Source organism: Archocentrus centrarchus, chromosome 6 (assembly GCF_007364275.1).
Source record: "Archocentrus centrarchus isolate MPI-CPG fArcCen1 chromosome 6, fArcCen1, whole genome shotgun sequence".
Taxonomy (NCBI): domain Eukaryota; kingdom Metazoa; phylum Chordata; class Actinopteri; order Cichliformes; family Cichlidae; genus Archocentrus; species Archocentrus centrarchus.
Window position 1 is genome coordinate 15,885,051 of NC_044351.1, and position 12,260 is coordinate 15,897,310.

At 40.4% G+C, this 12,260-nt stretch overlaps 1 protein-coding gene across 1 annotated transcript; it reads left to right on the plus strand.

Annotated features, from left to right (window-relative positions):
* Positions 1–4,354: 4,354 nt before the first annotated feature.
* On the plus strand, positions 4,355–10,241 carry LOC115781820 (G-protein coupled receptor 22-like). Its single transcript, XM_030731688.1, has 3 exons — positions 4,355–4,744; positions 5,844–6,996; positions 7,866–10,241. Exon 3 carries the CDS (start codon positions 7,870–7,872, stop codon positions 9,172–9,174), a length of 1,305 nt encoding a protein of 434 aa, XP_030587548.1. The 5' UTR covers positions 4,355–4,744; positions 5,844–6,996; positions 7,866–7,869; the 3' UTR covers positions 9,175–10,241.
* The last annotated feature ends 2,019 nt before the right edge of the window (positions 10,242–12,260 follow it).

Sequence of the window (12,260 nt, forward strand, 5' to 3'; positions counted from 1 at the left end):
CATGTATGGTTTCTAACAGCACTGCTTCAAAGTATACTTATACCTTCCCTCATCCTCCTTTAATGGATAGATTTTCAACAGGGTTTAGGTCAGGGGATGATGCCACATCATGAATTTCTTTCTCCTTTTATTTCCATAGCAACCAAGAAGTCTTTTTGTGCAGCATGGGATGGTGCGTTGTCCTGCATGATGATAATTTTATTCTGAAAGGTATCATACTTCTTTTCACACTATAGAAGAGACTTAATGGTGATGTGGGGATATTTACATTTCATTGGTCAATATTCCTGCAAGATCATCTCTCTGCCACCTTCTTGCTGACATCGTAGTCTTGTTATGACTGGGGGGCCATTTACTGTAAATGCTTCACTTAATGGGTTTTGGTTACAAGTACCCAAAATGTTGTATTCACAGCTGTCGGGCTGTGAAAAATCCTGACACCAGTTTGCTTTTCAAAAGTAGCTTTTTATAGCTGTTCTTTTAATACCACAGAAAGTATTTGTCTGTGTTCTCAGTTGCTTACAAATCTTTTGACACTTTCATGATCTCTCATTTTTTATGAAATATTCATGGTTTTCATGCCTCGTGCAAGACACTCCACTCTTTCAAGCTTTTTATAGCCACAAAGTCATTTATTCCCCCTCATTACTCTATGGAAGACGTGACTTTCTTAAAGCAAACAACTCTCATTTTGCCAGTTTAATTTTTCATTCTAAGTGTTGATTGCACAATGCAGAGGCTATTTAAATATGCTCAAATAACTCTTATTTTGCCAGTTCTACTTTTCATTCTAAATGGTGTTTGTGTAATGCAGTGGCTATTTAGACTAGCTCACCAGACAGCCCTCCTTGATCCTAAGAGCAAAAATAAGACTTTGGCATTTGATTTCTCTCTAAAGCAAGGACTGATTAGCAACGAATAATCAAAAGAGGTATTTATGCCATAGGTTAAAAGAATGTCCTACATACAGTAAGGAAACGAATACAGGAACAACTCAGGAGACATTGTTTGTCTTTCTCCTTTTCCAAATGACCACCCATGTCTGCATGAGGCTAGACCAGGTGCTCCTCAGGCTCTGTGAAAAGGGCAGTTTGTATAGATCAGGTGAGAGCAGACCAGTTTCATTCTGGGGCAAATCACAGTGGCACCAAATGGAGGTGCACAATGCATGCTGCAGGAAAGAGATAAAAATGTCTGCGGTAGGTTTCTCTGGCCCAGATCACTTCCCTCCCTGTATTGCATGATTGCCTGCTAATGTTTGGCATGCAAATTGTACACTTATTATAAGACAGCCACTGTCTGGCACATCTGCATCTGCTTTATCTGATGGGCTAAGGCCAGAGAAGGTCCTCTTCACAGACACATCACACATTCTGCGCCAAGAAGGCTCTTGCATAGACGAAGATATTCACACATTTGAATATCTACAAAAACACGCATGCAGCATATCCATGGACATCTACAGACACGCAGAGACTAAATAATAAAACTGCAGTGAATATCAGACGGAAGAGTATAGGGACAAACAGAAAAGCTCGATGAAATATTAATGGAAATGAAATAATAACATTATTCTTTCTATTGATAGCTTTGAGAATGATTTTTCTTTTTTTTTCCTTTTTTTTGCAGCAACCTGTTCATAGCAAGACTTTCTGGATTCCTGTAATGAACACGTGTGCTGGGGATAGTGACTGAGAAACTATTTTCCCTTTGACCCCCTATTTGTTCTACATGAAAAGAGCTGGCATTGGTACAGTCGCAAGCAGTGGTTTCTACACTCACTGCAAATCTCACAACCTCACTTCCAACTAAAGTTGAGCAAAATGTAAAAAAAATTCCAACCAGTATTTTGGGAGGTGTGTGGACTGCAACTGCCCATTACAAACACACTCATAGATGAAGATACAGAAACATCCATTTGAGATCAACCTGACAAAAGGAATCTAAAGGAAGCCAATGGATTAGGGATGCCGTGCAGCCTCTAAATGGCAACAGGTGGGAATAACAAATTCTATTAAATGATCAGGGTGCATATGTGTTGGAGAAAAAGTAGTAACATGTAACTGCCTTGCAAGGTTGTTAGAAAAATGTGAGACATGGCAAGAGAGAGTTCTCATGTCTCCACTGGTTTGTTAGAGCAGAGTACATAACATCGACCATACAATGCCAGATCTCCGTGGCACTACAGTCGCTAGTTTTACAGATAAGAATCTCCATGTACCACTCTCTCTCAACTCTAGCTCAACACAACAAAAAGGAAAGAGCTACTACAATAAATCTACAAGATAAAAAAATAATATCAAAATCACCATCAACTGTTCAGTCAAATAAATGTAAAACAATATGAAAAAAGCTAGAACTAGCGAAAGATTTTAATTTCTGATTGAAATAAAAGCAAAAGAAGATGGATGGATGGATGTGTGGCTGTAACTCAGGAGGTAGCTCAGGCCACTTACTGATCAGAAGGTCAGTGGTTCAATTCCTGGCCACCCCAGGCTGCATGCCAGTGTATCCTTGGGCAAGATACTCAACCCCAAGTTGCTCTCCGACACAGGTGTTGAAGTTTGAATGTTGGATAATAAAAAGCACTTAGCTTAGTTAATCATGGAAGTGCTTGTGTGAATGGGGTAGATGTAAACATGTTGCATAAGTGCTTTGAGTGCTCAAACAGAGTAGAAAAGCACTATATAAGAACTAGTCCATGGATGGATGGATAACTATTTGAGTAGCTGATGAACTGTTTGTCACTGGGTGCTATAATTTACAATCTGCTTTGAAAACTAGCTGACAGATGATAAAGTACATTTATTACACTTACCAGGCACTTACCAAACCCCTATGTAGGGGCTCCCTTTGCCCTCAACACAGCCTCAATCGCTCAGTATTGGAAATGTTGCTGAGTCCTTGCTGAAATGATTGCATTATGTCATTTTTGCTGATTTGTTTGATACACATTCATCCTGCACATATCCCACTCTTCAACATCCCAGATGTATTCTACTGAATCTGGTTCTTCAGAGGTTGTGCCTAATAGGCCACTGATTCCACTTTTATATTGACTAAACAATTGTAACACAATTTTGATTTGTGATATAGGGTAATATCATGATGGAAGTACCCATTAGAAGATGGCAAACTGTGGCCATTAAGGCACATAGTCAGCAGTGATGCCAAGATAAACATTTACGCATTCATTGATTGGATTTAAAGGGCCTAAAGTGTGTCAAGAAGAAAACATTTCCCACTCCATCACACCACAACCAAAAACACGAGCTGCTGATGTAAGGCAGGTTGAATCCATGAATTTATGCGTTCACAGAAAATCATCAATTCATTAATCTTATGTTCATTTAGTCTTCAGCTGTCCAGTTTTGGTGAGCTTTTGCCCACTGCAGATTTCTGCAGATTTCTGTTTTTTTTGTTTTTTGTTTTTTTTTTTTTGCCACCACCCATCGGGCTCAAGGTTCGATGTGTTTTGCATTCTAAGATATTCTCCTGAACACATTTGTAAAGAATGGTCTAATTTTAAGTCCAAGTTTTCTGGGGGCTTTAATTGTTATTTCCAAGTCACTATGCCAGAATGACAGTTGCCTTCATCTCCTTTACTGGAGGCTGTCAGGTACTAGGATGCCCTCTGACAATAATTGCACCTGACAAATGAGTCAGGGTGGTCAACCTCTTACTGATCTGACAAAGCAACTTAATTGAAACTATCAATCAGAGCTGCGATACTCAATCTCTTTTTTTCTGATTTCTACCTTTCCTGCATAATCCATTTCTCTCACACGTGGCTTCAAGAATTTACCCCTCCTCTGTGAATTTTGCCGTCTCTCATGCTCACTTGCACATGCATAATAAGACCTTTGCACACACACAAATATATTTGCAAATATTGCTTCTCTCTTCTGACTCTCCATCCTCATCACTCCTTCCATGGTGTACAATCACATTACTTGTTCATTGCATTGTGATGGAGCTAATTAATACATCATCCTGGAATTTAAGCTGCTTGTGCGTCTAAAGTCTGCCTGTTTTGAAGCAGGATGTGTGATTAATGTAGTGACATCTAAAGTCCCTGTGCAAAAGTGTAGTAGAAGGGCTTTTTCCCCCCAGTTCACTACAGCGTCACATGGAATACTACAGTCACTGACAGGGAAAGAGGAGCGCATGAGAACAAAAGGAAATACCTCCCCTTGCTGGACAGGAAAGAGTTAAGCCTATTACAGAAGACCAATCAGGACGGGGAGAGCACTGCAAACCTCCGCAGTGAGAGAGAGAGAGAGAGAGAGTGAGAGAGAGAGGGAGGGATCGAGGGAGTGAGGGAGAAAGAGGAGAGCAGAGTGGGAGACAGATACCAGGAGTGTGATGGTTTGCACTTCTATCCTGACAGAGAAAGATCACAACAGAGAGTTGGTTGGCTAAGGAGTTTTCACAGTGTGCATGGATGGATAAGAGTAAAATGGGGAAAAGGGGGCGAAAACGAAGAATCCCACCAGCATTCATATCCAGACTCATCTTTCTGGACTTCTTCTGATTGGTACTCAGGAAGGAGAGAACATCTGTCAGTTGTGTGACCCTTGTATGTTCATCACTATTCAGTCCTTACTCTTGGATTCCTGCTGGGAGAAGCAAAAGATAAAACATCCGCTTCTATCAGTCAGCCCAAATTGTTGCAGAGGTGGAAGGAGAAGGGAACCGTGTGGTGAACAGACCAGCTCCGGAGCATCTGTGTTTACTCTGCATGGTGAGCTTCGCTGTGTTGTGATGGGGCACTCTATACTTATTGCTTTGATCTACAGCGCTAAGGCGAGTAGAGAGTATATGGCAGCAAAGATAATTCAGTTACAAACATCTCTGTTACAACAAATGTACCGGATAAAAAAACCCCACAAATATAATGTCCTGAATAATTTCAATTATAATGCATTTTTTTGGAGACTTTTATTAAGAAACATTTGATTTTGCTTAAACCAATTAGTAGCTGAATAAAATCCATTCAGTCACTAATGTGCAATTCAAGGAAGTTGGCTTTTAAAATTTTTTTTTTTATTTATCTACTACAATGTATGTATAATTTCACTGTGGGCACATTTGTGTCTTACTGCTACACTTGTGCTTCCACACAAACACACACTCTATGCTCTATGATACAAGAAACTTAGCATGAAATCTTAGTTGTTCACTTTAAAATTGTATAGAATGCCTGGCCTGGTACCAAGGCATGATACTGAAGTGAACAGTCATTTATGATGACACTGTGACATAAAAGTAATGGCATCTCTCACTTTTGCAACCTTGAAGAGTGACTAAATGCTCATCTAAACAGATTACGTGAATCGCTTATCGAGACATGCAAGGAGGCATCCATGTCTGTGTGGCAAGTTTCCAAATGAATCACGCGCCACTAAAGCTTTAAGCAAGTCTGTCCTTTCATGAAAATGCTACAGCAATGTCATCAACACTGTTGTTGCACAAGTAACATACTAATAAGCAATTTTTCTGTATTAATATGCACAAGAATGGCGACATAACATTGCAGTTAATCTCCAATCTCAAAGCAGAAAGATGAGATGTAAAATACCAGCTGCTTTTGTGTATCCCTTTATTAGTGCCACTATTATGTTCATAAAGTGCATCAGGTTCTGCACAGGAACATGATAAGACATCAGAGGCTTGTTGCTCTGTTAATGAGAATTTCTTTGTCGCCTCTCTACTGAGGATATGTCTACTTTCACTAATGCATCCCCCACACTTCCCTTTTCTACTCCTTGTACTCCCGCTCTCTGCTTATCTCATTCTCCTTATTATCCATTATCCTGTCCTCTCTCTCTCTCTTTCTCCAGATCTCCTTAGGTCACTGTGAATGAAAGGTGTGGGACTGAAGGACATGTAGACGATACCATTTACACATCTGGCCTCCTAAAGACTAATTATTGCCTGGGATCTCTTGACAAATCTAAAAGACAAGTTCTCTAAAACTGACATCCATTACCTCACGATAATGACCTTTACCTGAATTGTAGACCCCCCTCCGAGTACCTTTAAATACCGGTAATCACAAATGACAGTGTTCACATATGTCATTGTGACTGGATACACACTACACTCATGCCATTTCTGGTGATTTAGGTTTCAGCATGTCGAGGAACAAGCTGGAGATCTGTGCTCAATTCGCAAGTCAATGGCGGCTGGAGCTGAGAGAACAGAGACTAATGAGAAAGGTAGCGATTGAAGGCCTGTTCCATTAGTACTCCCAGGGGAAGTAGGGGCCTGGATCCTGGCCGGACACATTGACCTCTACCAAATACATTTGGGACATTATTGTGGTGTACACAGGAAAATCTACATGGCTCACAGACAACTGTGCCTCTTGGAGTACAAGATGTGGATATGGATATAACTATCTTCTCATACAAACAACTCTGACTGCTATCTTCTCACTGTATACAAAAAAGCAAAAAGTAAGGCTTTGGCTCATAGTATGAGCAGTACATTCTAGCACTGCACTGGAGAAAGAGAGTCTGCATTTCTTTGTTTTCTTGGTTGGCTGTGGCTCTCCTGCCTGGGAATATCATGCAACTATAAACAGGAGGTGGCTCAGACATCTGATCCCTGTTCCACTCATCTATCAGTTATCTCAGCATTACCAAAGCAAATCAGAGATCTGAGAAAAAAAATATATATCTGCAGAAGACATCAGCCTATACTCTCCAGCATCCACTGGACACAGGTGGCTAATTCCTTAGCTTTCTTGCCATCAAGGTCAGGAAGGAGAAAAGTGGCAACTCACAGACAGCCTTTGGTGAGACAGGTGTTTTTCAGTCTCTCTCTGGGAGGGACTAGCAGTGAAAGGAAAAGCCTCACCGTGGGCTCTTGAGGAGCAGAAACACTTTTCTACTAGCAATGCTTGGATGCGATGCTTGTCTCTGTGGATCTAACATGGACTGTATGGCCTGATTACACCGCCCTGGTATTCAGATAGTGCTGGAGGCAAGGGTAAATATTACAAAAACATTTGTTGTTCTCTATGTCATCTAATAACCATGTTCAGATTAGACTAGGGTTGGCTAGATGAGTTTAATAATGCATGCACTAATAAGCTTTCGTGATTGAGATATGATTTTTCTCCTCTTAACCAAAATTTTATGACATTTCTAAAAACCTGATGGTATTTAGAAATGTCATAAAATTTTGATTAGTATTTCAGTTAATTATACACTGCCTGATTAAACATATTTTAATGTGCACCTCTGATAGCTGGAAGTCTGACAAGGTAAACATTACTTTTTGGCAAAGTAATCTTGTTACAAACTATCATTCATAATTTAGCAATGAATAAAATGCTGCAATAAATTATTAGTTTAATTACTAAGGAACACATCAAGTGTTTTAAAAGATTGTCATTTTCAATATGTAGCACAGTAGACACTCAGAACTACAACATGCCACAACTAGGTCTACAAAACACACCATACCAAGCTGTCAGGAAACTGAAGACGTTAGTATTCAGTTGAGTATTTCTGTGGTGTCTCAGCTGCAGATGCAACAGTCTGAAATAGCGCTGAGTAAAGTACAAAAGTAAGACATCACTGAGACAGTATAGTTACTAAGGAGTCATGCCAATCATGTAGTGAGACAATCCAATCTGCAGGGCATAACAGAAAAAACAAAAATCATAGCACTTTATAAATGTGTGCTCTCAGCATTTCTCACTGAAATGCTAAGTCTTCCTTCTTATTGGATAAATTCATCTGATAAGACGTATCAAATATATGTTAAATGCAGCTTTCTAGAGATGCACAAACACAAACCCCTCGTTTCCTTTTCCACTTCATAAATATTCTTTCTTTACTCCTTACACACAGGATAATGTGCCCAGAAAAAGAAGCCACCATGAGCAACGTCACGGTCACCGACAACACTGAGCCCATCAGCCGCACCATGAGTCCGGCAACCCCCAGCCCATACTCCTATCCTGTTAGTTTTCAGGTCTCCCTGACAGGCTTCCTCATGCTAGAAATCCTGCTTGGCCTGAGCTCCAACCTTACTGTGCTTGCCCTTTACTGTATGAAGTCAAACCTCATTAGTTCTGTCAGTAACATCGTCACAATGAACCTCCATGTGCTGGATGTACTGGTCTGTGTGTGCTGCATCCCACTCACCATTGTGGTGGTCCTTCTCTCCCTGGAAGGAGACACTGCCCTCGTCTGCTGCTTCCATGAAGCCTGTGTTTCTTTCGCCAGTGTTGCCACTGCTGCTAATGTGCTGGCCATCACCCTTGATCGTTATGACATCTCTGTCAAACCAGCCAACAGAGTTCTGACCATGGGCCGTGCCCTAGCCCTGCTGGCTACCATCTGGGTGCTATCCTTTGCTAGTTTCCTTGTACCCTTTATTGAGGTGGGCTTCTTTGTCCAAGGCCATACTGAGCCAAACCAGACACTGGTGGAGAACGTGGTCCACACTAACCAGTACTACAATGAACTTGGCCTCTATTACCACTTGCTTGCTCAGATTCCTATTTTCTTCTTTACTGCCATTGTCATGCTTATCACCTACTCAAAGATCCTGCAAGCACTCAACATTCGCATTGGCACACGTTTCCACGCTTCACAGAAGAAGAAAGCTCGCAGGAAAAAGCGCCTGTCCATGACGGCCGTGACAACACAGCAAGAGACCACAGATGGCTCCCAGAGCAGTGGCACCCGCAATCCCACGCTGGGTATGCGAACCTCTGTCTCTGTCATTATTGCCTTGCGTAGGGCTGTTAAGCGCCACAGAGAAAGACGAGAGCGCCAAAAAAGAGTTTTCAGAATGTCCCTCCTCATTGTGTCTACCTTTCTGCTGTGCTGGACGCCCATCACGGTGCTAAACACAGTGATCCTGAGTGTGGGCCCCAGTGACCTGATGGTCAAGTTGAGACTAGGCTTCCTGGTCATGGCTTATGGGACAACTATCTTTCACCCACTACTCTATGCCTTCACTAGGCAGAAGTTCCAGAAAGTCTTGAAAAGCAAGATGAAGAAGCGAGTGGTGTCAATAATTGAGGCGGACCCTACCCCTAATAATGCTATTATTCACAACTCTTGGATTGACCCAAAGAGGAACAAAAAGGTGACGTTTGAGGACAAAGACGCCCAACTGAAATGTCTGTCTTCTGAGAATGTGGAGTGACGGGACTTATTATCTTTAGCAAAAACAGTCAAAGCAGCTAAAACTGACATCAGGTCATGATGAAAAAGGGAAAATGTTAATCCAAAGCAGTAATGTAAATAATATGGGCAGTAGAACATACAAAAACACAAGATAGATTATTTATTACTATTTATTGAGAACAAAACTAGGTTTCATAGATATACTGTTTACTGTACTGTAGATATTGCATGGCTTTTTGTAAGAGTAGCAACATAAACTACATTGTGTACATACAAATACATGTACAGAATAGGGTAAACAAAGTATATATATAGAGAGAGAAGTAGAAATTGTTATGTAAATGTATATTTATAATAAATTTTGTGTTCACTCCTATTCTCCCCTCCCCTGAGTAAAATGTCTGTGACTCTGTAACAGCTGTGAGATTACTCCCATTCATCACTGTGCAACTTGTTCTGACACCAGACCCTGATATCACCAGTGACCACTGACCTTATTGCCTGGGAACCCTCTAAGGGAAAGCACTCACACTTAAATGAGACTACAAGCGTGAAGACACAACAAAACACACGGGTCAAATTTGGAAAGATGGGTATTGGAAGCTGTGGATGTTTTGTTGCCATAGCTAAAAAGCTATGGGAGTGCTGTTCACAAACACTGCTTTTTATAGTTGAAGAAGACCAAGATCACATACCACAGACACACCAGAACGCCATGTTTCTCATCATCATCATGTCTGACACAAAACAGATGTTATCAAAAATCTGTTTCATATTAGCAGTCACCTCTTTGAGCCAAATGGAAATTCTACAGTTGCCTTATTTTCCTTTGAAGGATTGTGTGTGGCAGTATGTGGAATGGGAGACTGTGACAGCGAGAGCACATGCTGAACACACTGAATGAATGATAAACAAGCATTGTTTTCATATGAGATAACAATCCACAGATAATGTTTCAATACAGAAGTTATTTAACCAAAGGGAAATTGTATTATCGAATTGTCTGTGCTTATTAACAATAGCCAAACAGCAATGCTGTCCAAATAAGCAAAACCATAACTGTAATAAAGGATTACTGAGCATATCATAAAGGAAAATAAAAGATTTTGTTTACAATACACAATAATGAAGTTCTTCTTCCCTGCTTGTGTGTAATTACCAGTAGTGCATGCCTTTGATTGTTTATCAAGGAAAAGGACAGCAAATTTGTATTTCCCAAGTGGCTGCTGGTAGATTATGATGCAGCCAGCTTTGTATTTTTGGCTCAACTTGTCTAGTTGACATGTTTGCCCTAAATAACTTGGAGTAATTTATTCATACAGCTGCAGAAGAGTTTCGGAAGTAAAAACCTACTGGAAAAAAAAAACAAAAAACTGTCAGCTTATTACATTCAGTATGCACTCTAATACCAAATCTAGATTCAGAGTTACAATATCCATCAGCATATAAAGCCATGCTCAGCTAGTGAGGAGGTGCACTTCATTTCAATCCCTGAGTCAAGGATTAGATTCTGTCTATGATGTGGATATACACATCACATTCCCATGCATGCATAAAGGCACACAAATTCATTTTCATTTGTTCCCATGGTGCATCTCAGTAATGAACTTCTTACATGTATGCCTTTGCTGTATCAGGTATGGTAGAAAACTGAAGAGCCCTTTAAATCCTGAGAGTGCAGTTCTGTTGGCTACCAGAGTGATTACACAACCTCGATCAGATGCCTCTCTAGCTGTCGGCGTCTGGTTTGTAGCACAGCAGAGAGGAGTGATATGGGAATATTGATGCAGGCAGGGTTCTTTATGGGCCCACTGTTAACAAGCAGTGTGGATGTCATGGTGCCTTGAGGGCGCATTTGTGATTGAGAGTGGAGATGGGAACACCGCCAGCAACAGATTAGCTGACACGGCAAAGAAAATGACCTACAAGATGGCACATTTAGCCAGAGGATAAACCTAACATGAATATGGATACAAGTCTGAATTTTAGAACACAAACTTCCAAGGTGGAAGGCTATTCTGCTGCCACTACATCAGTGATACCCAACAACCAACAATAATACATTCCTGGAAAACACATCAATTAGATCTGTGCTCAAATGTCAGGTACTATTCTAAACTTCATCAGTGCCACTGAAAAAAAAAAAAATCATTTTTATTGATTCCCTCCTAAAATTACCTCTCAAAGACCAATACAATTTACGCTAACTAGACTCTGAGGTCACAATTTGTTTTCAATCCAGAGGTGCAGCCACATTGGAGGAAAACAAACAAGCCAAAAGGGTCTTGTAAATACAAGCAATGTACTCTGATATACTGGGTAATGTATCAGTTCCCTTGATGTTACTTCCAGCACACATGGAAATTATGCGAGTACTGGGTACATAATATAATGGCAACGTTTTGTTATTTACCTACTGAACTGTCACATACTGACATTAAGTGGCCCACTTGGTTAGACCTCCTTCTTGCTTCCATTGTCAGCTTTTTAAAGTCAAATCACGTCTTGGTCTTTCAGCTCACAGAGGCCGTTGGTAATTTCTCAAAGCGGGAATAACACCTCCACATTTATGAGGAGGACTTATGACCTGACATGATAGCAGATTGAAAAAGACACTTTTTCTGCAGCGTTAACCAGCTGACATCTAACTATGCGTCGTAGTTATAAACTAGTTTGACTAATGGTATTTTTTTATGTCAAAAATGGGAGGTTATTGTTAACAGCCTATCTAAGTCTGGTTTGCAGTTGCCACAAATGAAATCTGCACGCTTTGTTGGCCTGGAAATTTTTTAAATGGGGATTTGGATAAAATTTGACTAGCTACCAATTATCTAATAATACACAGTAATTATTTTTTCACACAATAGCCCATATCATAGAAAAATTGGACAGTGTGTGGTAGTGCATCTAACTAATCAATCTCCACTCTCACTTTGTGTTAGAAATGTTGTATTATGTTCTGAACCACCGCACTCAGATCATTTTTGCCATGTTATCGAGCTGTTATAAACACAATTTAGAAAAAGGAACCACGTCAGATTCTAAACAGCCACCGTGACTATAACAAAGCAGAAAAGACTGCTCATCACTAAAGCCTCTTCTGTT